Genomic DNA, 25,038 nt, shown 5'->3' on the forward strand with positions numbered 1-25,038 from the left:
CTCACAACAGCCAAAAGACAGGAAGTGTCCACAAACAGATGAATGAATAAACACCATGTGGTGTACATGAAATACTGCAGAATATTATTCAGCCATTAAAAAAAAAAAGGAATGAATCTGGAAGACACTACAGGAAGAAATAGAAAAACTCCAGAGAGAAAAGGCCATGCACTATAAAATTCCATTTATGTGAAATATCCAAAATAGGCAAATCCATGAAGACAACAGATGATTAAGTTGCCATTTGACGACTAAATGGGTAAAGGGCTTCCTCTTTGGGTAATAAAAAATGTCCATATGTTCTGGAATAAGACAGTGGTGCACGGCAGCGTGAAAATGCTAAAGCCAACACACACTGAAAATCACTAAAATGGCAAAGTTCACAGGCGACTATCGAACACAGGTTTGAACTGCACACGTCCACTCATACACAGACTTTCTTCAGTAGATCGAACCCAGGTCCCCTCACTGCAGGCAGACGCTTCACCATCTGAGCCACCAGGGCAGCCCAGCAAATGCTACAGTGCTGCCCAATCTGAGGCTGGTTGAACCCGCAGATGGGCAACTACACACACGGCGGGGGCGGAGCCATGGGGACAGAGGGCCAGCTCTAAGTTACATACGGATTTTCAGTTGCGTGGAGGGTCTGTGCCTCTAACCCTAGCATCATTCAGGCGTCAACTGTGCATATTTTACCACAATTAAAAACTGGTTATATATGTGTGTGTGTGTGTACCTACATATATATATGTATATAACTTTTACATCCAAAAAAAGCTAGTACAACCTTCAATGCACTTACTCTACTATTTTTCTCTTTTCTGCTTTATTAATTTTTGTCTTTACCCTTATCCATTCTTTATGACTTCCTTTCATTCGTTTTGCTGTCTTTTTTTAACTTTTTGAGATGAATGCTGAGTTCACTCTTTTTTGTTTTTAAGATTATGAATGTTCCTTTAAGTACCCGTTCACCCACTGCACAGAAGTTCTGGGACTTAGTATTTTCATTTATGCTATTTTGAAGTTTTTTCTTTAAAACAGGTTGACAACAAAAACAACAAAATATAATCTTAGAAAATAAAAACAGCAGGAAGAAAAGATAGAGGTGCTCACTCTGGAGGAGAAAATGGCCCTAACTTCCAGTAGCCCAGACCTTTCTGGAATACTTGAGAGACTTCCACAAGCTCCCCTCACGCTCTAGGTGCTGGAGATACATCCCTGAACCAGACGTGACCGTGCCTCCAAGAAGATAGTCCTTACATAAATAAGCACAAAAATAAAGACTGATTATGAAGAGCAACACTGTGGAAGAGAACCACAGGGTGCTCAGAGAATACATAACAGGGAGGTCTACCCTGGTCTGCGGGTCAGAGAAGGTGTTCTTGTAAACCAACTTTAGAGCTGCAAGGGGGTCGAAAAGGAGACCAGGCGGGATCAGGGGTTTCCCAGGCGCAAGAAACAGGATGAGCAAAGGTCCTGAGGCAAAAGACGGCCAGATGCCTATAAAGAGGCAGTGAGTGTAGTCCACAGAGAAGAAAAGGGAGAGTCATCTTAGCTGAGCCCGGAAAGGCAGGCAGGTCCAGATCCCGTGCAGTAGTTCAAACTTTTGTTCAAGAGCAACTGAAGACACTGGGAAGAAAGTGAGAAGAGAGAGCGGCAGAGGGGAAACGTTGGGAGTCCAGTCAAGAGGCTATTGTTTCCTCCAGAAAGGAGCGAGGGATGGCTCGGACTAGGATGCCAGGAGGGCATCCCAGGAACTAGGGCTACCTCGGAAATGAAACTGAAAGCTTCCTGGTCACTGAAGTCACAGCTCTTACCAACAGGCAGGAGTTGCACAAGAAGGGAGACTGGCTCACTATAGCAAGGCATTTTCCAGCAGTTAGCACACGACGCCAAAACGGACGAGGCTGTCCTTTAAGGCAGCGTGCCCTCTTTCCTTGGAAAGATTCTTAGAAGGAACGGGCTGACCACATATGAACGGTGTACATGCTGGTTGAGGAATCAGATTAGATGACATCTAAGACACCCCAACCTCTAAGACTCTTTGCTTTATTTTTTTGGCTGCACTGCTGAGTACATGGGACCTCACTTCTCCAACCAGGGATCGAACCTGGGCTCCCTCCAGTGGAAGCGTGGAGTCCTAACCACTGGACTGCCAGGAATTCCCGAAGACTCTTCGCTAAAATCAACAGAAATGTCAAGCCATCTGGACAACCCAATGCAAAACTCCTGGGAAAGATACAAATCACGTGTTTGTGCATGTGTACGTCTCATCTCATATCTCAGCTTTCCCATCTACGCAAACTGAGTTTTATCACAGAAAAGTACATGGGTAAATGGCTGTCAGCACTTTACAGCCTGTCACGTAGATGCTGAAAAACCTGTACTACATCTCTCTTCCTGGTTCTTTGTATTCAAGTACTGATCTAATACAGAAGCGCGGTGGCTCAATAGACCACGCAGAAGTGCGGCAGAGAGGAGCTACCCCACGCCAAGGTCAGGGGTGGCCACCGAGAGCACCAGGCGGCGATGGCACGGGAGTGGCCGAGAGGAACTATCCCATATCCGAGGTCACGGGGGCGGCAGAGAGGAGCTACCCCACGTCCAAGGAGCAGCTATGGGGGCGCAGGAGGCCAGAGAGGAGCTATTCCACATTCAAGGTGAAGGAGGGGCGACCTCGTACAAGGTAAGGAGCAGCGGCTGCACTTTGCTGGAGGAGCCGTAAAGAGTCACCCATCCAAGGGAAGAGAAGCCCAAGTAAGACGGTAGGTGTTGCAAGAGGGCATCAGAGGGCAGACACACTGAAACCATACTCACAGAAAACTAGCCAATCTGATCACAGTTACCACAGCCTTGTCTAACTCAATGAAACTAAGCCATGCCATGTGGGGCCACCCAAGATGGCTGGGTCATGGTGGAGAGGTCTGACAGAATGTGGTCCACTGGAGAAGGGAATGGCAAACCACTTCAGTATTCTTGCCTGGAGAACCCAACGAACAGCATGAAAAGGCATAAAAGATAGGACACTGAAAGATGAACTCCCCAGGTCGGTAGGTGCCCAATATGCTACTGGAGATCAGTGGAGAAATAACTCCAGAAAGAATGAAGGGATGGAGCCAAAGCAAAAACAATACCCAGGTGTGGATGTGACTGGTGATAGAAGCAAGGTCCGATGCTGTAAAGAGTAATATTGCATAGGAACCTGGAATGTTAGGTCCATGAATCAAGGCAAATTGGAAGTGGTCAAACAAGAGATGGCAAGGGTGAACTTCGACATTCTAGGAATCAGCGAACTAAAATGGACTGGAATGGGTGAATTTAACTCAGATGACCATTATATCTACTACTGTGGGCAGGAATCCCTTAGAAGAAATGCAGTAGCCATCATGGTCAACAAAAGAGTCCGAAATGCAGTACTTGGATGCAATCTCAAAAATGACAGAATGATCTCTGTTCGTTTCCAAGGCAAACCATTAAATATCATGGTGATCCAAGCCTATGCCCCAACCAGTATCATTGAAGAAGCTGAAGTTGAACGGTTCTATGAAGACCTACAAGATCTTTTAGAACGAACACCCCAAAAAGATGTCCTTTTCATTATAGGGGACTGGAATGCAAAAGCAGGAAGTCAAGAAACCCCTGGAGTAACAGGCAAATTTGGCCTTGGAGTACGGAATGAAGCAGGGCAAAGGCTAATAGAGTTTTGCCAAGAGAACGCACTGGTCATAGCAAATACCCTCTTCCAACAACACAAGAGAAGACTCTACACATGGACATCACCAGATGGTCAACACCAAAATCAGACTGATTATATTCTTTGCAGCCAAAGATGGAGAAGCTCTACACAGTCAGCTGATGTGGCTCAGATCATGAACTCCTTATTGCCAAATTCAGACTTAAATTGAAGAAAGTAGGGAAAACCTCTAGACCATTTAGGTATGACCTAAATCAAATCCCTTATGATTATACAGTGGAAGTGAGAAATAGATTTAAGGGCCTAGATCCGATAGACAGAGTGCCTGAAGAACTATGGATGGAGGTTCGTGACACTGAACAGGAGACAGGGATCAAGACCATCCCCATGGAAAAGAAATCCAAAAAAGCAAAATGGCTGTCTGGGGAGGCCTTACAAATAGCTCTGAAAAGAAGAGACGTGAAAAGCAAAGGAGAAAAGGAAAGATATAAGCATCTGAATGCAGAGTTCCAAAGTATAGCAAGAAGAGATGAGAAAGCCTTCCTCAGTGATCAATGCAAAGAAATAGAGGAAAACAACAGAATGGGAAAGACTAGAGATCTCTTCAAGAAAATTAGAGATACCAAGGGAACATTTCATGCAAAGATGGGCTCGATAAAGGACAGAAATGGATTGGACCTAACAGAAGCAGAAGATATTAAGGAGAGGTGGCAAGAATACACAGAAGAACTGTACAAAAAAGAGCTTCACGACCCAGATAATCACAATGATATGATCACTCACCTAGAGCCAGACATCCTGGAATGTGAAGTCAAATGGGGCTTAGCAAGCATCACTACGAACAAAGCTAGTGGAGGTGATGGGATTCCAGTTGAGCTATTTCAAATCCTGAAAGATGATGCTGTGAAAGTGCTGCACTCAATATGCCAGCTAATTTGGAAAACTCAGCAGTGGCTACAGGACTGGAGAAGGTCAGTTTTCATTCCAATCCCAAAGAAAGGCAATGCCAAAGAATGCTCAAACTACCACACAATTGCACTCATCTCACATGCTAGTAAAGTAATGCTCAAAATTCTCCAAGCCAGGCTTCAGCAATATGTGAACCGTGAAATTCCAGATGTTCAAGCTGGTCTTAGAAAAGGCAGAGGAACCAGAGATCAAATTGCCAACATCCACTGGATCATCGAAAAAGCTAGAGAGTTCCAGAAAAACATCTACTTCAGCTTTACTGACTATGCCAAAGCCTTTGACTGTGTGGATCACAACAAACTGGAAAATTCTTCAAGAGATGGGAATACCAGATCACCTGACCTGCCTCCTGAGAAATCTGTATGCAGATCAAGAAGCAATAGCTAGAGCTAGACATGGAACAACAGACTGGTTCCAAATAGGAAAAGGAGTACGTCAAGGCTGTATATTGTCACCCTGCTTATTTAACTTATATGCAGAGTATATCATGAGAAACTCTGGGCTGGATGAAGCACAAGCTGGAATCAAGATTGCTGGCAGAAATATCAATAACCTCAGATATACAGATGACACCACCCTTATGGCAGAAAGTGAAGAGGAACTATAAAGCCTCTTGATGAAAGTGCAAGTGGAGAGTGAAAAAGTTGGCTTAAAGCTCAACATTCGGAAAACAAAGATCATGGCATCTGGTCCCATCACTTCATGGCCAATGGATGGGGAAACAGTGGAAACAGTGTCAGACTTTAGTTTTGGGGGCTTCAAAATCACTGCAGATGGTGATTGCAGCCATGAAATTAAAAGACGTTTACTCCTTGGAAGGAAAGCTATGACCAACCTAGATAGTATATTCAAAAGCAGAGACATTACTTTCCCAACAAAGGTCCATATAGTCCAGGCTATGGTTTTTCCAGTGGTCATGTATGGATGTGAGAGTTGGACTGTGAAGAAAGCTGAGTGCCGAAGAATTGATGCTTTTGAACTGTGGTGTTGGAGAAGACTCTTGAGAGTCCCTTGGACTGCAAGGAGATCCAACCAGTCCATCCTAAAGGAGATCAGTCCTGGATGTTCACTGGAAGGACTGATGCTGAAGCTGAAACTCCAATACTTTGGCCATCTCATGCAAAGAGTTGACTCACTGGAAAAGACTCTGATGCTGGGAGGGATTGGGGGCAGGAGAAGAAGGGGACGACTGAGGATGAGATGGCTGGACGGCATCACCGACTCGATGGACATCAGTTTGGGTGAACTCCGGGAGTGGGTGATGGACAGGGAGGCCTGGCGTGCTGCAATTCATGGGGTCGCAAAGAGTCGGACACGACTGAGCAACTGAACTGAACTTAACTGACTGATATAAAGCTTCAACTTACTTGTACACATTATCTTAATTTTAATTAAGATTACAAACATGTGGAAAACAAAGTATGATTACCAAAGGGGAAAGGGGAGGGCAGGATAAATAAGGATTTGGGGATTAACAGATACAAACTACTCTATATAAAATAGATAACCAACAGGGACCTACTGCATAGCACAAAGAACTATACTCAACATTTTGTAATGACATATAAGAAAAAAGAATCTGAAAAATTATATATATACATACATGTATATAATTATATATACATGAATCTCTTTACCATATACTTGAAACTAACACATTATAAATCAACTATACGTCAATAAAAAATAACAGTTTTTTAAAGCATATGCTGTTAATTCTTTTCTGAGCCAAGTGTACAGAACTGTCTGCTAGAATCTGGGATTATGTGCCTCACCTATGAGAAGGCTACCTGTCTGGAGCACAAATCCACACAATCAAGGCGCCACTGTCCACCAGGCGCCAAAACTCTAAGTACAGAATATGGCAGTAAAGTAAGCATTTCAAACATAGCATCCTGCCAATTCCAATCATGACGGGGTGCAAACACCATGCCAAGAGAAATAAAACCGAAACAACAAAGAAAAAAGAACATGGAAAAATGCACTGAGGCTCATAAATATGCTGAAAGAAAGGACACCGACCAAAAAATGTTACCAACTGCCCTCAAAGCCAGTCTTCTCCTCAATGCTAAAGCTGAGTAGAGGCCAACCAGCTGAAGGCCACTGAAAACAGCCCCTCCATCAAAACTACTAGGTGGGCAGAGGCATCACAATTTCTGAAGCAGCAGGACTTTAGAACAGTGTTGAAAAACCTCTACTCAGACAAACTCAAAAGGAAGATTTCCCTTCCCGATTAACTCACTTCTCAGGAACTCCTTCACAAACCAACACACGAGCTAGCCAGCGTCATCCCCGTCTTGAACATATACAACCACGTTTTCATGCTATAAGCATGAAGAAGCAGAAGGGTTTTCTTGTTCCTCTTCTCGGTTTTGGTGAAACATCCACTGACCTATCCCATCTGGGATTCTGTATAAAAGCGCTGCAGCCGAATACCACTGAGTAACAAAAGGAGGGAGGCGAGAAGCAGTACTACAGGCATCTCATCACTTATCAAAGAGATGAGTGCCTCAGATGACCTCATGCGAATCTTGGGTTTAACCACCTGGGAGCTGATGAGCCTCAGTTTCTGAATCATAAAGTGAGGATAATACTAGTACGAATCCCATTGCTGTTGTTGCTCAGTTGCTAAGTCGTGTCCAACTCTTTGCGACCCCATGGACTGCAGCACGCCAGGCTCCTCTGTCCTCCACTACCTCCTGGAGTTTGCTCAAATTCATGTCCATTAAGTTGGTGATGCTATCTAATCATCTCATCCTCTGTTGCCCCCTTCTCCTCCTGCCCTCAATCTTTCCCAGAATCAGGATCTTTTCCAATGAGTCAGCTCTTCACTACAGGCGGCCAAAGTACTGAAGCTTCAGTTTCAGCAACAGCCCTTCCAATGAATATTCAGGGCTGATTTCCTTTAGGATGGACTGGTTTGAACTCCTGCTGTCCAAGGGACTCTTGAGACTCTTCTCTAGTGCTACAATTCAAAGCCTTCAGTTCTTCAGCACTCAGTCTTCTTCATGGTCCAATTCTCACATCCATATATGACTACTGGAAAAACCATAGCTTTGGCTATTCGGCCCTTTGTCAGCAAAGTGATGTCTCTGCTTTTTAATACACTGCCTAGGTTTGATCATACATTTCCTGCCAAGGAGCAAGTGTTTTGTTTTGTTTTGTTTAATTTCATGGCTACAATCACTGTCCACAGTGATTTTGGAGCCCAAGAAAATAAAATCCATCACTGCTTCCACTTTTTCCCTTTCTATTTGCCATGAAGTGATGGGACCAGATGCCAAGATCTTAGTTTTTTCAGTGTTGAGTTTCAAGTCGGTTTTTTCACTCTCCTCTTTCACCCTCATCAAGAGGCTCTTTAGTTCCTCTTCACTTTCTGCCATCAGAGAGGTATCATCTGTGTCTGAGGTTGATGCTATTTCTCTTGGCAATCTTGATTCCAGCTTGTGCTTCACCCAACTTGGCATTTAGCATGATGTACTCTCCATATAAGTTTAAAAAGCAGGGTAACAATATGCAGCCTTGACGTACTCCTTCCCCAATTTGGAACCAGTCTGTTGTTCCATGTCCAGTTCTAACTATTGCTTCTTGACCTGCATACAGGTAAGGTAGTCTGGTATTCCCGTTTCTTAAAAATTTTCCACTTTGTTGTGACCCACACAATCAAAGGCTTTAACATAGTCAATGAAGCAGAAGTGGATATTTTTCTGGAATTCCCTTGCTTTCTCCATGATGCAATGAATGTTACCAATTTGATCTCTGGTTCCATTACCTCTTTGAAATTGAGATATACATCTGAAAGTTCTCAGTTCATGTACTACTGAAGCCTAGCTTGAAGGATTGTGAGCATAACCTTGCTGGCATATTAAATGAGTGCAATTATACAGTAGACTGAACATTCATTGGCGTTGCCCTTCAGGCTTGTGGCCACTGTCCAAATTTGCTGACATATTGAGTGCAGCTCTTTAACAGCATCATCTTTTAGGATTTTAAATAGCTCAGTTGGAACTGTGTCCCCTCCACTAGCTTTGTTTGTAATCATGCTTCCTAAGTCCCACCTGACTTCACACTCCAGGATGTCTGGCTCTAGGTGAGTGAGCAATACCATTGCGGTTACTGGGAACATTAAGACCTTTTTTGCATAGTTCTTCTGTGTATTCTTGCCACCTCTTCTTAATCTCTTTTGCTTCTGTTAGGTCCTTACAGTTTCTGTCTTTTATCATGCCCATCCTTGCATGAAATGTTCCCTTGAGATCTCCCATTTTCTTGAAGAGATCGCTAGTCTTTCCCCTTCTATTGTTTCCCTCTAATTCTTTGCATTGTTCATTTAAGAATGAAAATTCTTCCCTCTCCTTGCCATTGTCTGGGTTATACACCCAACTGCATTCAGTTGGATATATCTGTCCCTTTCTCCCTGGCCTTTCACTTCTCTTCTTTCCTCAGCTATGTGTAAAGTCTCCTCAGACAACCACTTTGCGTTCTTGCACTTCTTTCTCTTTGGGATGGTTTTGGTCACCACCTCCTGTACAATGTTATGAACTTTCATCCATAATTCTTCAGGCATTCTGTTTACTAGATCTAATGTCTTGAATCTATTCATCAGCTCCACTGTATAATCATAAGGAATTTGATTTAGGTCATACCTAAATGGCCTAGTGGTTTTCCCTATTTTCTTCAATTTAAGCCTTAATTTTGCAATAAGGAGTTCATATCTGAGTCACAGTCAGCTCCAGGAAGGACCAAAGGAGAGACTGCATGTGAAAATTTACATAATGTCTGGTATACAGTAACACTCACTAAGCACTATTTTTACTAATTTTAATAAGACTATTTTATATAAGAATCATAGGAAGTTACAATTCTAAAACTTCTCTGTACCTCAACCAGGATCAAAGATTAGATTTCTTCAAAAAACATATCAGTTCATGAAGTCAAAAGTGAATATACCAGCTTCCCAAAAAGTCAATACCATAGACAGCCACAGAAGAGCGGGAGAGTGGAGGTAATAAAACGTAAAAAGTCTCAGGATATCAGAGAGTTTGGAATCACTGCCATGTCTGATAAACAGACGAGAAAACAATCTATGACAATCCTTTGTTGTTGTTGTTTAGTCACTAAGTCGTGTCTGACTCTTGCAACGCCATGGACTGCAGCCTGCCAGGCTCCTCTGTCTACCACTTTCTTCTCCAGGGGATCTTCCCAACCCAGGGACTGAACCCTCGTCTTCTGCTTTGGCAGGCAGATTCTTTACCATTGAGCCCTTGACAGTCCTACATGGTATTAAAATATACATCACTTTGGAAAGAAACTTAGGTATATAATTTGGAGAAAGTCCATATGTTTTTACACTCCAAAGGCAGCCATGGTGTGGTTCCCTTCCTCTTTTGGTTAATATTTAACTACAAGATGCTTACCAAAGTCTGTTTCACAAACCACCCTGTGTACCATATTTTTCTAAGTGAACATGGTTTTAAGGAAACACAAACAAATACGGCAACGTAAATATCAGGACACTAAAATGCTTCCATGAGTCGATCTGACTTCCAGCAGTTCATCATCGCGTCTGGATTTCCAGGAAAAGTTTAGACGTCAAGTACCTGCCATCATGTCAAGGCCTGTGATGTCAGCCGCCGAGGCACGTCTTAACCCCATTCTTCATCAACAGGAGAATTAAACAAGACCTGAGGCCGGGCTGAGCCTCACTGGCCTCCTTTACTAAGTCTTGTGCAAGAAAGCGATAATGACGTCAAGATTTCCAAGGCAGCTCTCCAGAAGAGTCTAGGAAGATACCATCTCTGCCCCACGGATGACACACTCAGACTCAGGGAAGGCAGACAGCCAGGTTTGACATCTCAAGCATTCCTCTCTTCTTCAGTAAAGTAAAAGAGTCCCTCACTTTTGTTCACGTGTTGGAGATGTTAGTGAAAGACAAGCAGAGGACTTCAAAACGCCCATCCATTCCAAGATTCAATAATCCCTTGAACACAAGACTGTATTAACTTTACTTATAACACAAAGTTGAATGCTGTGAGTTTAACTTATGAGAAACCAAAAAAATTATTATTAATTGACCAATAAAGACATAGAAAATAGACTCAAAACTTATATGCCCTCAGGAAAACTGAAAGATTAAAAATGCCTTCGAGCTTCCTACAAAACAGACTGTGCAAACATCTGAGACAATTTCAACTTTCATGTAAATGAAAGACCTAAATAAATTAATTCTTTCACTAGAGTGTTTTCTGAATCTTGCACTGTGTGAGGTGCTAAAGATGCAACAAGTCAGAGGGAATCCCTGCTCTCTCAAAACTTACAACCCAGTGGGAGATTTAGGAAATAAGATAATAAATTACAACCTATTAATGTGAGTGCTGTGATGAGAGACAAACAGGGTTCTACAGGAGCCTGAAGAAAACTCTTGATGAGCCGGGGAAGCTTTCCCAAGAACGATGTCTCAGCTGAGACGTAAAGGATGAGCAGGGATTAGGGAAGCAAAGACGTGGCAGCGATGATCCTGAAGAGTGCCCTGTCACTTAGGAGGGTGTGATTAAAGGAGGGAACATGGAATGTCCAAGAACTGAGAACAGATTTCTCTGGATGGAATATGTGCTGCGTGGAGAGCTAGTAGAAGATGAAAAGGGTCAAAACCCAAGGGCATCACTTAAAGATCCTTCATCGGGAGAGACATAGAAAAATGGGGATTTTAGAAAGACCTTTGTGAGTCCAGTATGGAAAAAAAAATTTGAACTAGATTCAGAGATACCAGCTGAGAGGTTTCAGAGTGTCTGAAACAGTGAGAGTTGTCTCTTGAATTAAAGCGGTGAGAGTGAGTATGAAGAGAAAAGGCCGGGTTCAAGAAATATTCAAGATGCAGATTCATCAGATACATGGGGTCTGGGCAAAACAAAGGAGGACATATTTCTAGCTACAGAGCAGGTGGATACAGATGCTTTTGAGGCTAGGAGCCCAGAAGGAAAAGCAAGTCTTATAATATGTTAAACATAAGTTCAGCTTTGGATGTTTTGAGTTTAAAGAGCCCAAGAGAGTTAGATGGCTAGCTCTGGAGCTCATGGGGGAAAAAAAACAAAACAAGAAAGTGTCAGAGACTTGGAAATCACCCTTGTGGTCACTGTAGTACAATGAGAGAACAGAAGAACCCCAGGTTAAAACTATAAGAAGCTTCAACGTTTACGGAATAAATGGCAGAAGATGACACAAAGGCAGTTTAAGAGTGGGAGAGCCAGTGGAAGAAACCATCTCAAGTAAAAGGGGTGGAGACGCAAAGGAAATGTCAGCTTCTGAAACACCTCCCCACCTGCGGATCTGTGCTGCGCGTGGTATGGACAGATAGGAATCACAAGCATGGGTTGCCACGGCCAGCGTGTCAGTACTCAAGACCTGGGCGGCCCTCAAGAAGCTGTCAAATGACAAATGATGTCTTTGGGAGGAACCAATAACCGGAAGGATGAGGACAGAGGATGAGACGGTTGGATGGCATCACCGACTCAATGGAAATGAGTTTGGGCAAACTCCGGGAGATAGTGAAGGACAGGGAAGCCTGGCATGCTGCAGTCTGTGGGGTCACAAAGAGTCAAGACGGGACTAAGAAACTGAACAACAACAATAACCTAAAATACAAGGGAGGTGGCAGACGTTCATTATGGAGGACCTAGAGCAGACACTCACCGATCAGTGACGAGCAGGAGCTGCTGACGGGGTGGATAATGTGATACCCCACCCCGATCCCCTTTCCAGGGTCCATGTGCCCATCCTCTCAGCTTCTAGGAATATCCGTGCTGCTCAGGACTCACAGATGTGAGCCTCAGGGAGCTGCCCTGCCCACGAACAATTCTCCCCAACCTCAAGGGCAGCCTACCAGCAACGGCTGGCTAATGGAGGGATATGAGGGGGCTGGTTCCCTGGCCTCAAGTTGAGACATTTCTGAAGGGTCATTCCAGCTCCCAAGTCTTCCTTGGGATCCACTGAAGCCTCAGTTGGAAACTCACTGCAGGTCTGCTCACCATCCAATCCTGCCTCACTTCCTTACAGGTCAAGCACCCAAGAGAATCCTTCAGTAAACCCTCTGGATACAATTCTCTAGTTCTAGGCAGCTTGACCTAAAATGGATGGTGCATACCAAACTGGGCCAAGACACTGAGGCCTGAGTAGAGAAAAACAGCAGCTGCAAACCACAGGGCGGTCTTTGTGTGTAAAGAGGTACAAGGGGCTCTGTCTCATGCAGCACTTAACAGAGAATGTTCTTGGTGTTGGTGTTCATCTGCACAGCCATGTCCGACTCTTTGTGACCCCATGCACTACAGCATGCCAGGCTTCCCGGTCCTTCACCATCTCCCAGAGTCTGCTCAAGTTCATGTTCATTGCACTGGTGATGCCATCCAGCCATCTTATCCTCTGATGCCCTCTTCTCCTAGAACAGCCGTTCTCAATCCAGTTGTCATCCATAATGAAGGACAATGATTTGGATGTTTGAATTCACCGTAAGGAACTTTTGTTACCTAGTAAGTCTATACAAGATCCAGTGGAAGGCAAAATGGAAACTTGAATTTCTAGGACAATCTGAAGGAATCTTCTTAGAAAGGGTAAAAAGTAATACTATATAGGGGAAAAATAAAGGACACTCACTCAAGAGAAACCCGAGGTAGCCTAGAAGCACAGGTTTTGAACATTTTCAATGACTCACTCAACAAATATTTATTGAAAGGTTACAGTGTCCCCAGCAAAGGGCCATGAGTTGAGAATACAATCATGGAAAACACACTAGACATGGCCTGTACTCTCATAGAGCTTAGAATCCAGCAGAAAGTTCTGGAGTTCAGCAATGGAACCCTCTTCCCCCACCAGAATGGTTCCAGGAAACCTAACACATAAAATGAGATACATGTGATAACCTCCCAGTGGAGATGTCTGGTGTAACTATAACTTACAGATACTTCCTTATCGCTGCGTTAACTCGAGAGCAATAAAGCCTATTGTGATTAAGAGCAAGGTTTTTAAGTGAGGTCTGAGAAAGTTACTCTTCCTATAACAGCCTTGGCAATTTATCTCATTTGGTTTGCTTGTCCATAAGAAAACAATCCCCGATTTGCAATGAAAAGTAGTTGTGAGTGCTAACCAGGCTTGGTTGGCTTCATCATCTTGTCTTGCAATTTCAAGGTGTCCTTCACTCCAACTGAAGTCTGATGCCTGTTTCATAGTTGAACCTTTAATATACAAGAGTTCACACTCTCTCTCCTAAATATAAAAGTCATGGTAGAAGGACCCAGAACTCTAAATAAACACCCACACTACCTTTTATACAATTTAAGGAGACAAAGTGTTAGACATTCAGTTACTACCAGACACTGATTATTACGCCAGGTCTAGAACATTCATCACCATACCACCTGAACCTTGAGTGGTTATTTAAATGGACTGGGGTGCATTGTGCTATAAAGTGTGTTTGCTTGTACACTTGCATGTGAGGAGCTATGAATAGGCCTAAAATTTTTAAAGAATGTTGCAGATTTATAAAGATGCTAAAACATTTACTGGAAGTTCACTTACACATCCAGAGATGGCAGGAAAACCTGTATGCTGAGGTCTGCTCACAGAAAGGGTTGACCTGACTGCCCCTTTTAACATACTAAAAACACTCCAATGTGTTAAAAATGTGGTATACAACCATATGTGGGCGTGAGGTTTTCATGATCACATTCTGAACAGCAGTTTAAAAGACATTCATGGCTGCAGCCCCAGCACTTAGCATAGTTCTAGGCACATAGTTAACATACAGTAAATATTTGATTGATGGATAACTGAACAAAAGTAACTATTTTTAAATAAAACTCACATCCAGGATATGTGATCCACGGTTTATTAGCAAGTGCCCTTGAGATATAAGTTTTAGAACACTGAACTCAGACAAGGAAATGAAAATCAAAGAGGAAAATTCCCTGATCAAGAATCTGAGAATAGGGTGGAGGCCCCTCGGCAGGGGAATTCCTGGTATGGCAGAATGTGGCCTGGGGCCCCAGTCCCACACGTGTGTCCCTCCAGTCTCCACACCAATGCTCCTATAAGTCATTTAGAAAGCAGTGTGGTGATGGAACGATGCTGGGGGGATTCCAGGAGAGATGGGATGACTGGAGCAAAGAAAGAACAAATTTTTTTAACATTTAACATTTTATTGATTAAAATATTTATGATTATAAATTTCATTCAGTTTTCTGTTATCAAACACACAATTAAGAGAAAACAGGACATAAAATGACAAAGTGATGGCCCTCCCAGGCTTCCCAGAACAGACCACAGCTGTCTATAGGCTTGATCAACTGACGGGCCTGTAACAGGAACTTTGGAGGCAGCAGCTTCCACCAAGTGACTCAGCCTAACTGGGCAATGTCAGAAGAGACACTCTGCTGAAAGAAGGGACAAGAAGGAGTGACTCAGGACCAAGAAAAGCTACTTCGCCATCCCTATCATTCACTCAACTACCAGAGAGAGCAGGGACTGACTCAGAGCAGGGGTGAATTTCAGACCCAGCTGAGGCCTGCCCCAGGGGTCCAGTACCACCTCTAACCTGCCATCCCAAACAGGGCTCCAGGGAACAGCTCCAAGAACAGAAGACCAAAACATAGCAGCATTCTTGGAGCTCTAGGCTTGCCTCTCTTCACACACAAGATGACGACGGCTACAAAGAAGTAAGGTGTTCATGTGAAAAGGCAAGACTCAATCAGGAGGAGGAGCGTTTTGAAAAACAGAAGGGCTCTCATTTTACAGTAGAAGCCATCGAGGTTCAAACAGACTGAAAGGCATGTCTGGCTTCACAGTGTTACGAATCGGTGGTGTGTCGATGGGGATGCTGACTGTGTCAATCAGGGCTCAGCCAGGGAAGCTGAACCACTAGATATACTGATATATACTAAGAGATTTAACAAAGAACGGCTTATGTGGTTATGGACCTGGCTAGGGAAGTCTGAAGTCCATAAGTCAGGTCACTAGGAAGGGGAAGCTGGAAATCTTCCAGGCTGAGGCTGCTCTCCACAGATGGCATTGCTTCTTCTTCAGGAAGGCCCCCATTCTATTCTTACGGCTTTTCAATAGACTGAATCAAGTTCACCCAGATTACCTAGAATAATCTCTCTTATTTAAAGTCAACTGATTATGGACCTTAATCACATCTACAAAATAACCTCGCAGCAACACCTGTTTTAGTGTTTGATTGAATAGCTGACACATGAAACACTACCACACTCATTTATCAGTAGCACCCCAGTGATCTGGTCGCTCAGAGAGCTGCTGGTGCAACAGACCCGTTAATGAAGAACTTTATCTCCTTGTCCTCAATACAGCAAGATCTCTTCCCCGAGCAAATTTTATTCAGAAAGGTTCTGGGTGACTACATTAGACATATTCGGCCTTTCTTCTCCAGCTGAATTACTGAAGATGTTGGACCCCACGGTCACCATTCAGCAGGAGAGGAGTTGGTAGGGTTCATAGAAAATCACTTCTTGGGTCCAATAAACCAAAGTCAGTATCACAATTTTTTGTTATCCACCAAAGCAGCAGAGCATGTGCAGAACTAGGGGAATGGAGAATGGGCTGATCTATTCTCCCACTTCACTCTGGATATCGCATTCACTCTCTCCTCACTATCAAACAATGTTTCTTTTTTTTAACTGAAGTATAGTTGACTTACAATGTTGTGTTAGTTTCTGATATACAGCAAAGTGATATATTCTTTTGCAGATTCTTTTCCATTATAGTTTATTATAAGATATTGTATATAGTTCCCTGTGCTATACAGCAGGACCCTGTTGTTTACCTATTTTATATAGTAATGTGTGTATCTAATGCAAAACTACTAATTTATCCCCTCTTATCCTCTTTGGTAACCATAAGCTTGGGTTTTTTTTGTTTTGGGGTTTTTTTTTTTTTTTGGTCTGTGAGTCTGTTTCCATTCTGTGAAAATGTTCATTTGTATTATTCTTTTAGATTCCACATATAAGTGATAACATATGATATTTGCTTTGTCTAACTTACTTCACTTAATGTGATAATCTCTAGGTCTATCCAAGCTGTTGCAAACAGCATTATTTCATTCTTTTCTTTACGGCTGTCTCACTCAAGCTTCTCAAGAGTGTTACCCATATGTCTGTACATCCACATCCCCCACATCCCCCTGCATGCATCACCACACTGCAGCCAAGCCCTCCCACCAACACACTCCACAGAAAACACGCCCCTTACGGCTTCCAGTGACTTACTGTTTATTACAGCCAAAGGACTCTGATGACCACACCACTCATGAAATACAATTTTCCATTACCTTCCATAACAGCAAAGTCTCTTGTTTTGCCGCCTACCTCTCTTGCTACTCCTTGTAAATCTGATCTTCTGTCTCTTCTTCCATCCTGAAAATGCCCACTTTCTCCAGACCTCCTCCCCTGGACCCCCCTCCTATTTACACACTGTCCTCTGCCTTTCATTCTAATCTATATGCCAATGATTTCCAATCTCTATCTCCATGGCAGATCATGCTTTTGAGTCTAATGCTCACATGACCTACTGCTATGAATATCTATACCCAGGTGTCCCACAAACACTCTGAACTCACTGTCCTTTCCACTGACCCCACTTCCTCCAACCAATGCTTCTTCCTCAATTCTCTATCTCCACTACTGGCTCCACCACCCACCTAATGGACCAAAACAGAAACCACCAAGTTATGCTTCAACTCCTGCCTTTCCCTCAGTCCTACATAATGTCAGTCAAGTCTTACTGGAGAGGGAATGGAGAGAGTGTAACTGAAAATCACATTTTCTAGCCTCCTTTGCAGCTAGCTGTGACAATATAATTATTCAGGCCAATAAGAGGAAAGCAAGATTGCATGGAACTTTCAGCAGCTGTTTATAGAAGATTACTCAACTTTTGCATCTTCTTTTCTGCCTATTTCTTCCACCCTCTCACACAAAAGATGGCTAGAGCTCCGTGGCCACCTTGGATCCAGCACTGACCTTAAAGGTAGAAGCCACAGCTGAAGATGAAAAAGACAAGAAGGAGCCTGATATCCTGAGAACTTTGGAGAGCATCACACCAATCTTGGACTGCCTAATCCGAGTTTACTTCATGTAAGAAAATAAACCTTGTTTAGGCCACTCTTATTGTACATTTCCTATTATAAGCATCCAGACATAATCTTGACTGGTATACCAAATTATGTTGATTCTTTTTTACTCTTTCAAATTCCATCCATTTCTCTTCATCTGTATTACCACTCCTTTGGTTCAAGTCACCAACTGACACTCCTTTCAATTACCAAAACAGTATATTAACTAGTCGCCATGGCTTCTAATCTTCCTCCAAACTAATCCACTGTCCATTTCTGAGGGGCAGTCTGAGATTATGTAACAAAAGTGTTAAAAATGTTAGCATTCTTCAACCTAGAAATTTCACTTCTCAGAATTTATCTTGAGGAAAATAATAAGACAGGAATACAAATAATTATGTTCATGGAGGTTAAAAGCAATATTTAAATTGTTTATAAATGGAAAAAATCGAGATGTCCAACAATAGAGGATCAGTTAGACACAAAATAGTGTATCAATTCAAGTGAAAATTAACCCATCATTAAAAATCATGATATAGAATAATATTTTAAGATATATAAGGAAATAATCATTATATATATGTATGAGGAAAATAAAACAATATATATCCTATGTTCTAATTTGATTTTTTAATTATATAGATACAGAAAATACTTTCATTCATATTTGCACCTATACCAAGGAAGCTAACATTTTAATTAGTTCAGATATCACATCAGTATTTAATAAACATCAAGTATATGCTAAATGTATAATATATGTATAACAATATTTATCTTAGATATATTAGATATGTATATCTATGCTGCTGCTGCTGCTAAGTTGCTTCAGTCGTGTCCGACTCTGTGCAACCCCACAGATGGCAGCCCACCAGGCTCCGCTGTCCCTGGGATTCTCCAGGCAAGAACACTGGAGTGGGTTGCCATTTCCTTCTCCAATGCGTGAAAGTGAAGTTGCTCAGTCGAGTCTGACTCTTAGCAACCCCATGGACTGCAGCCTACCAGGCTCCTCCATCCATGGGATTTTCCAGGCAAGAGTACTGGAGCGGAGTGCCATTGCCTTCTCCAATATATATCTATATATGAATATAATTTTATGCTTTTATTTTTCCAAGATGCAACAATAAACATAAATTGCTTTTAAAAATAGAAAAGATAAATATTCTCAATAAGTCCTGCAAACCTGATCATGCTCATTTCCTAGTTCAAACAGCTCTACAGTCATCACGTTCTCTGGAAGGCTTTCATTTATTCCCCCAAGGTAGATTCCCCTCATGATGGTAGAGAACTCCATCTTTCTCTGTACTAATGCTTTTCCTCCTGCACTGTAAACTGCCTATTTTCTTAACTACATCTTAGACCTTAAGCTCAGGCAGTACAATCTCATCAATTCCCTAGAGTAGTGGTTGGCATATATTTGGTGTTCTCTTAATGTGAGATGAGCAAATGAGTGATGGTGTTATGAATTTAGCCACATCTACAACTTTTTTTCACCATCCAAGAGATGTAGAGGGCCTCACATCTTTGCAATCTAAATGTGTGTCTCCAATACTTAAGATCTTTGATAATTACCATGCCTGAACCATTCCTTAGCAATTGCTCAGGTACAAGACACTGTATAAACTCATTTCAAGGATAGTTTAAGCCCCTGAGGAAATGATGTTATTCGATGAGGAATGATTTCACATAAAAGTCTATACTGCTTGAAAATAAGCTGCTCTCTATCCACAGGGAATAATTTAAAACAACTTTCAAAAGCTGGGAGAATCATATAGCCAGTCGATATTCTTCAGGTGTCTACCATGTGCCAAAAAATCAATTCAGCTCATCCAGTGTATTCTCTTTGACAATATTTGCCTCTTCAAATACTGGTACTGACACTCAAGAAGTTTTATCACTGACTGTTCATTCTGGAATTATACATGTTTCACCTTGGGTACAAGTGGTACATAGAGGACTATGTCAAATTAACAAGTTGTGTTGGTTCTTATGTGAGTTTCACAGTTTGTTAATGTTTTGAAGCAAATCACAAGAAAGAGCTCTGACAAGGAAAGAGAAAGACTTAACAATGCTTGAAGATCAAGAACAAAGCTGGAAACGCATTCAAGTACCTTCCTTTAATCTGAGTAGTGGCCCATGGTGGCTTCAAGAATTAATACCTTTCTAGTATGCTAACATGACTGACAAAGCTGCAAATTACAGATGAAGAAGGGACAAAATATTTCTTTCCATAGAGATGAATGCAGAGGGATACGTTCTGGGTTAGATTTCACTTCAGTGAAAACAGTCTCCATTAGAAGTGAATTGACCTCTGCGAGCTACAGAGAGAAGAAAGAAGTACCAGCCCAATCTGAAGGCTGTAAGGATGGCCTGACCTGGTAAGAGCAAACATCAGCCAGGTGGAGATTTAACTGAGGGGTATTTTCATTAGATTTGGTTTTGTTTTTGTTCACAGTTCCAATGTTTCTGCAGTCGGCCTCAATCCACTTTTTCCCATAAACCCTGTTATTTTCAGCGCGTAATTGTGCAGGACACAAGGTGCCTGTGTAGCGCTGTAGCGGAAAGGCCCATGTTCATCACTGTAGCAGCATCAACTTTTAACTAAAGTAGACTGCTTTCAACCAAACGAAAATCCTATTATTAGTTATTTTACTTGGAATGAAACAAAGGCAGTATTTTATATATATATACATACACATAATGGTATACATATTTATTAGATATGGATACATGAATACATAAGATAGAACTCTCTTACGGGAAGATACCCAGGAACTGCAAATAAACTGAACACTGACAAATGTCAGGAACTGCCACTGTTCAAAACGCCTCAATAAATTTCAACTTGGCCACTGACCTTCTGTGTAGACATACAGCACTCTTTGAATATTTCTGCCAACTGAGTGGAGCCTTCCTCCATACTGTCAGCTAATCACAAGGGAGAGGGTGTAAACCACCACCCAACCGCCACTTGGAAAGCCATGCGGTTGAAGCTTAAACGCATTCAATCCTTTTAATGAATAACATAGTCCGGCTCTCTGGAAGGGGACTCAGCCACACTTCCTTCCAGACAGAACTGGAAGGGACTCTCCTAAACAAGGTGTTACCACCACAGAGAGACCACAAGTCAAAGGAGAAAGGAGAACAGAGGGCAGCACTCCACACAAGTATAACAAAGGTCAGCCAAGGTACTTTATCTATACTTAAGTCAGTCTTAGGTTCACTGATTCAGTCAACAAGTATTTGAATGTTCGAGTACGCAGAGATGGACAAGGCAACTGGGCTCCTTGTTCCTACTGGTTACATCTTCCTGATATCCAAATATGTTAGCGAATGCTTGACTACCATCTGGGGGCTGCAAACTCTAATGCCTACTGGAGCCAGATATGTAATGTGAGAGTGAAGCAGAAAGGGTTTCTGCTAAGAGGGCACACTGAAACAATTATACACAAGAATCACATGCCCCATCTAAAGGTACTCAAGTCCATTTTTCTTATCTACCATCCAGGCAAGGCAAAACACATAGAGAGCCTAGACCGGGCTCTCAGACTACCATTTTATGACTCTTTTGTTTAGCAGAATGTTGACCAGAGCATCTGGATGAGAAATTTCATTTTGCATCTAGATGTATGACTTTAAAGTGCTCAGCCCATATTTACGATCACCTTCCTGTGGTGGATGCCTATAATACACCAGATGATGGAGAGAACTCTGCTATAGGAGAAACTGTCTATCAAGAGCCAAGATTTTGGTAACTGAGCTTGATTACATATTTCTTCACTATGACTGAAGAGTGCCGTTACATAAACAAAGTTTTTCTTTAAAATTAGCACCTATTCCTTGAAAGATGCTATTCAGGGAAGGCTTACTTTTTACAATTTAATTGTCTAAAGCACCAAAGAGAAGTTGAAGACTCTCTAGACTCCAAATCACATCTTCACCATAGAGGGTCAAGGAAAGTGTCAGCAGACACACAGGTGAAATAAACCAATCACAAACGTACTCAATAATAGTTCTTGCCCAGTCAAAATGTGGTTTCTTGGTCAGAGGTTACAAGAAGCCATTTTACATACCCTTGGGTATAGTATTTAATTAATGTAATATTTAAACTGAGAATGGTATCAGTTTTCTTCTTTTTTTTCTTTAAAGGTCAATAAGTGTACTGGATAATCCAAGACGTGTCCTTAAGTCAACAGCCTGCTTGTTACACACCCAATTTTACAGTTCGAAATGTACAGTTAGCACTTCTTAACTGTTTTTAAAACCAAATTTGAACAACAAATTAAATTCCTCAGTATGTGTTATGTAATGTAGACACTGGCTATAAAAATGCTGACAATGGTTATATTCTCGTAAGGCAATTTAGCCCTTTTTAGTAATAACTATGCAAATAGTCAGCCATGGGAAAACTATTTTACATCTAGTACAATTACCTACTATCACAGAAGTAGTTATTATTATTGTCTTGTTTACTGAACTTCAAGAAAACCTTGAGAGATGCTAAGATACTTCCAAGGCTGGTGTGAAAACTCCCCTTTTAACAGAGTCATCTGGCAACTATAATTACCAGTGTTAAGGAGGGCATTTCAGATGATCATTATCCCCAGAAGGTTCATAAGTTCCAAACTTTAAAAGAAAAGTATACTGACAGCTCCTAACATGTCCTCTCAATGCCTTCTCAATGCAACTCTTCTCCCAGGGAAAGTCGGAAGCTCTGAGATGACTCACTATCAACGGGTAGAAAAATCCATACTCCCAACGAGCTGACGAGCTGAGCTTTGCCCCTGAATGATGTCTATTTTTTTGCTGGTTATACTTTGGGAAACTCAATCAAACATCCCATTTGACTGTGCTTCAACTCTTTCGGTTTCAGAAATTGTTCCACCATCTTGAAATAGACAAAAGGGCTTGGGTGACCTATTGGACACAATCTTCCAAAGTTCTTCACCAGGTCTACCCAACTTCATCTTCTCTATCAGTGCAGGGATGAGGAAGGTGGTAGCCTAGAGAAGAGGTCAACCTACAACATTCTTTCAAGGATAACAGAAGCATTTTAGCTGGATGGTTCTGCACCAGAACATATCATGGCGATTCAGCCAACATGTTTGTTGGGGCTGTGGTCTTCTGAACGTTCGACTGGGGCTGGAGTTTCTGTTTGCCAGGTGGCTCACACACAAGCTTACTAAAGCAAGGTCTGGTTGTGGGCAGGAGGTCTCAACACTGACCTCTCCATAGGACTGGAGTGTCCTCCCCAGCCATGGGACCTGAGCCCTCTGGTGGTTCACGACTGAGCCTCACCAGGTCCAAGGCAAGGCATCCAGAAGACCCTGGTTGCACAGGAGGCTAAGATGCTACCTTGCCTGTTCGCTTCTCTTCTTCTCTCACACTGGCCAGCAAATCTACCAGCTGAAAAAGCTACATCTTTCCAGAAGGCCCAGAGGGGAAAAAAGCTCCTTGTGGGTGAATCACCCCTGTAGTCTCCCACCAAGAATTCCACCCCTTGAGGTGTTCATCTCAATTTAGCCAAAAGTCTTGAGAGCCAGGGCTACTGTTAATCGATTTCTGCGCAAGGGAGTCCAGGTCCACGCCGAGCTCTGATTCTGGTTTCCTAGAGGATCAGCAGGCCTTCAGGTTGAAGATGGGGCATCTTTTAGCTTCCTTAATCCTGAACGTTCTCTTGGGGCCAACAGCTCTTTGGGGGCATTCTCCCTAGGGAAAGGGAGTTGCTTCTTGTTTTGTCCACTTGTCCCAAATCCAAAAGCAGGACCTGTTCTGTTCGGAGATAGTAAAACCCAGCTCCCAGAGGCCATGGCCATTTCTCCATTGTTTCAAAGGCGCCAGACTAATGTCTTCCTTGACCATTTTTTGAGACGTTTTCAAAACAGCCATTTCTGGTCACTACCTGTTGTGGACCTGGAGACAGGCATCCCCTGAGGTCAGCGCCGTGGAGCTTTGGGAGCCGGGCTTCCATCCCCAGTACTCTAGCAACGTGTTACCACCCACCTCCGCCTTCCATGTGCTCCGGCTTCCACCGGAGTCCCTCTGCAGCGCCCCCTCTCGCCCCGAGTGAGCGCGACACCCGCAAGGACCGCCCCCACGCCCCGGCCCCGAGTCGGCGGCGGGGGCAGCAGGTGGGGGGAGGGGGGCGGGTGGCCCGGCGGCCCCGGGGAGCGGTTTGGCGGGGGTCTCCCGAACCCCCCACCGGCCGCCCCCTTTCAAGGCCGCCTCCCCCCAGGACCCCGCCTCGCCCCGGCCGGGCTCTGCTCCATCGCGGCCCGCCACCCCCCCCAGGTTCCCCTCCCGCGCCCCCGGCCCGGCCCCGGGGCAGCGCACCCCCGGCCACTCACCCGCGCCGGCCGCCCCGCGGCCTCCCGCATTCCCCGCACGTCCGGCGCCGACTTTTACCTGTACTTTCTGCACTCGAGGCGGCTCGTCGGGCGAGAAACACCTCCCCGGGACCGCTACCTCCCCCGCCCCGGCTCCGCCCGGCTTCCTCCTTCCCCTCCAAGGCCGCAAAGTAGATGGAGTAAGAGAGTGTGTGCGCGAGAGAAAGAGAAAGAGGGAGCGGGCGCGGGCGCCGCGGGAGGGCGGGCGGCGGGCGGGAGGCGCGCCCGGCCCCCGCCACCCTCCGGCCGCCGCCGCCGCCGCCACGGGCTCGGCAACTCCGGCTTGCGCCCGGCCCCGGCCCCGGCCCGGCCCCCGCCGCCCGCCGCCCGCCCGCGGGCTGGGGCCGGCCCGCGCCCCCGCGTCCCCGTACCTCGTAAAGGTCCCCAGAAGCCATGCCAGGCTGCGGAACTTGGCTCGCCGGCTGTGCGCGTCTGCTCGCTCGCGCCCTCCGTGCGTGTGCGCGAGGGGGGCCAGTGTGCGCGTGTGTGCGCGCGTGTGTGTGTGTGTGTGTGTGGTGTGTTGAGTAAACTGTGTTTTTGCAGAATGACAGGCTTGGGGGCTGCCTATGCGCAGAATCAGAGCGGGCGGCGGCGGCGGCGGGGCTGGCGTAACCGGCAGCGGCGGCGGCGGCGGCGGCGGCGGCGGCACGAGCGCGGGCAGCAGCGACGGCCGCGCAGCGCGCCCAGGAGGCACCGACGCGGCCCGAGCGCCGCGGCCCCCGCGACCCGGCGACCCGGCGGCGGTGTGGCTGCGGCGGGCAACGGCTCGCCCCGGCGCCGCCTGCAGGAAGCCGCCCCGCGCCCGCCGCCGGCCCGGACGCTGCTGCCACTGGGCGAGTCCCCGCCCCCCGGGAGCCCGGCCCGGCCCCCCGGGCGGGCGG

The 25,038-nt window shown here is 44.4% G+C and overlaps 1 protein-coding gene across 1 annotated transcript in view; it reads right to left on the bottom strand.

The window, feature by feature from the left end:
* Window positions 1-24,620, bottom strand: part of CDYL2 (chromodomain Y like 2) — a 166,834-nt gene extending 142,214 nt beyond the window's left edge. Inside the window, exon 1 of the mRNA XM_027977653.2 lies at window positions 24,529-24,620. Coding sequence (XP_027833454.1) covers window positions 24,529-24,552 — 24 coding nt within the window. The 5' untranslated portion in view covers window positions 24,553-24,620. The remainder of the gene's footprint in view (window positions 1-24,528) is intronic.
* Window positions 24,621-25,038: the final 418 nt, after the last annotated feature.

The sequence above is a fragment of the Ovis aries genome, chromosome 14 (assembly GCF_016772045.2).
Source record: "Ovis aries strain OAR_USU_Benz2616 breed Rambouillet chromosome 14, ARS-UI_Ramb_v3.0, whole genome shotgun sequence".
NCBI classification, from domain to species: Eukaryota; Metazoa; Chordata; class Mammalia; order Artiodactyla; family Bovidae; genus Ovis; species Ovis aries.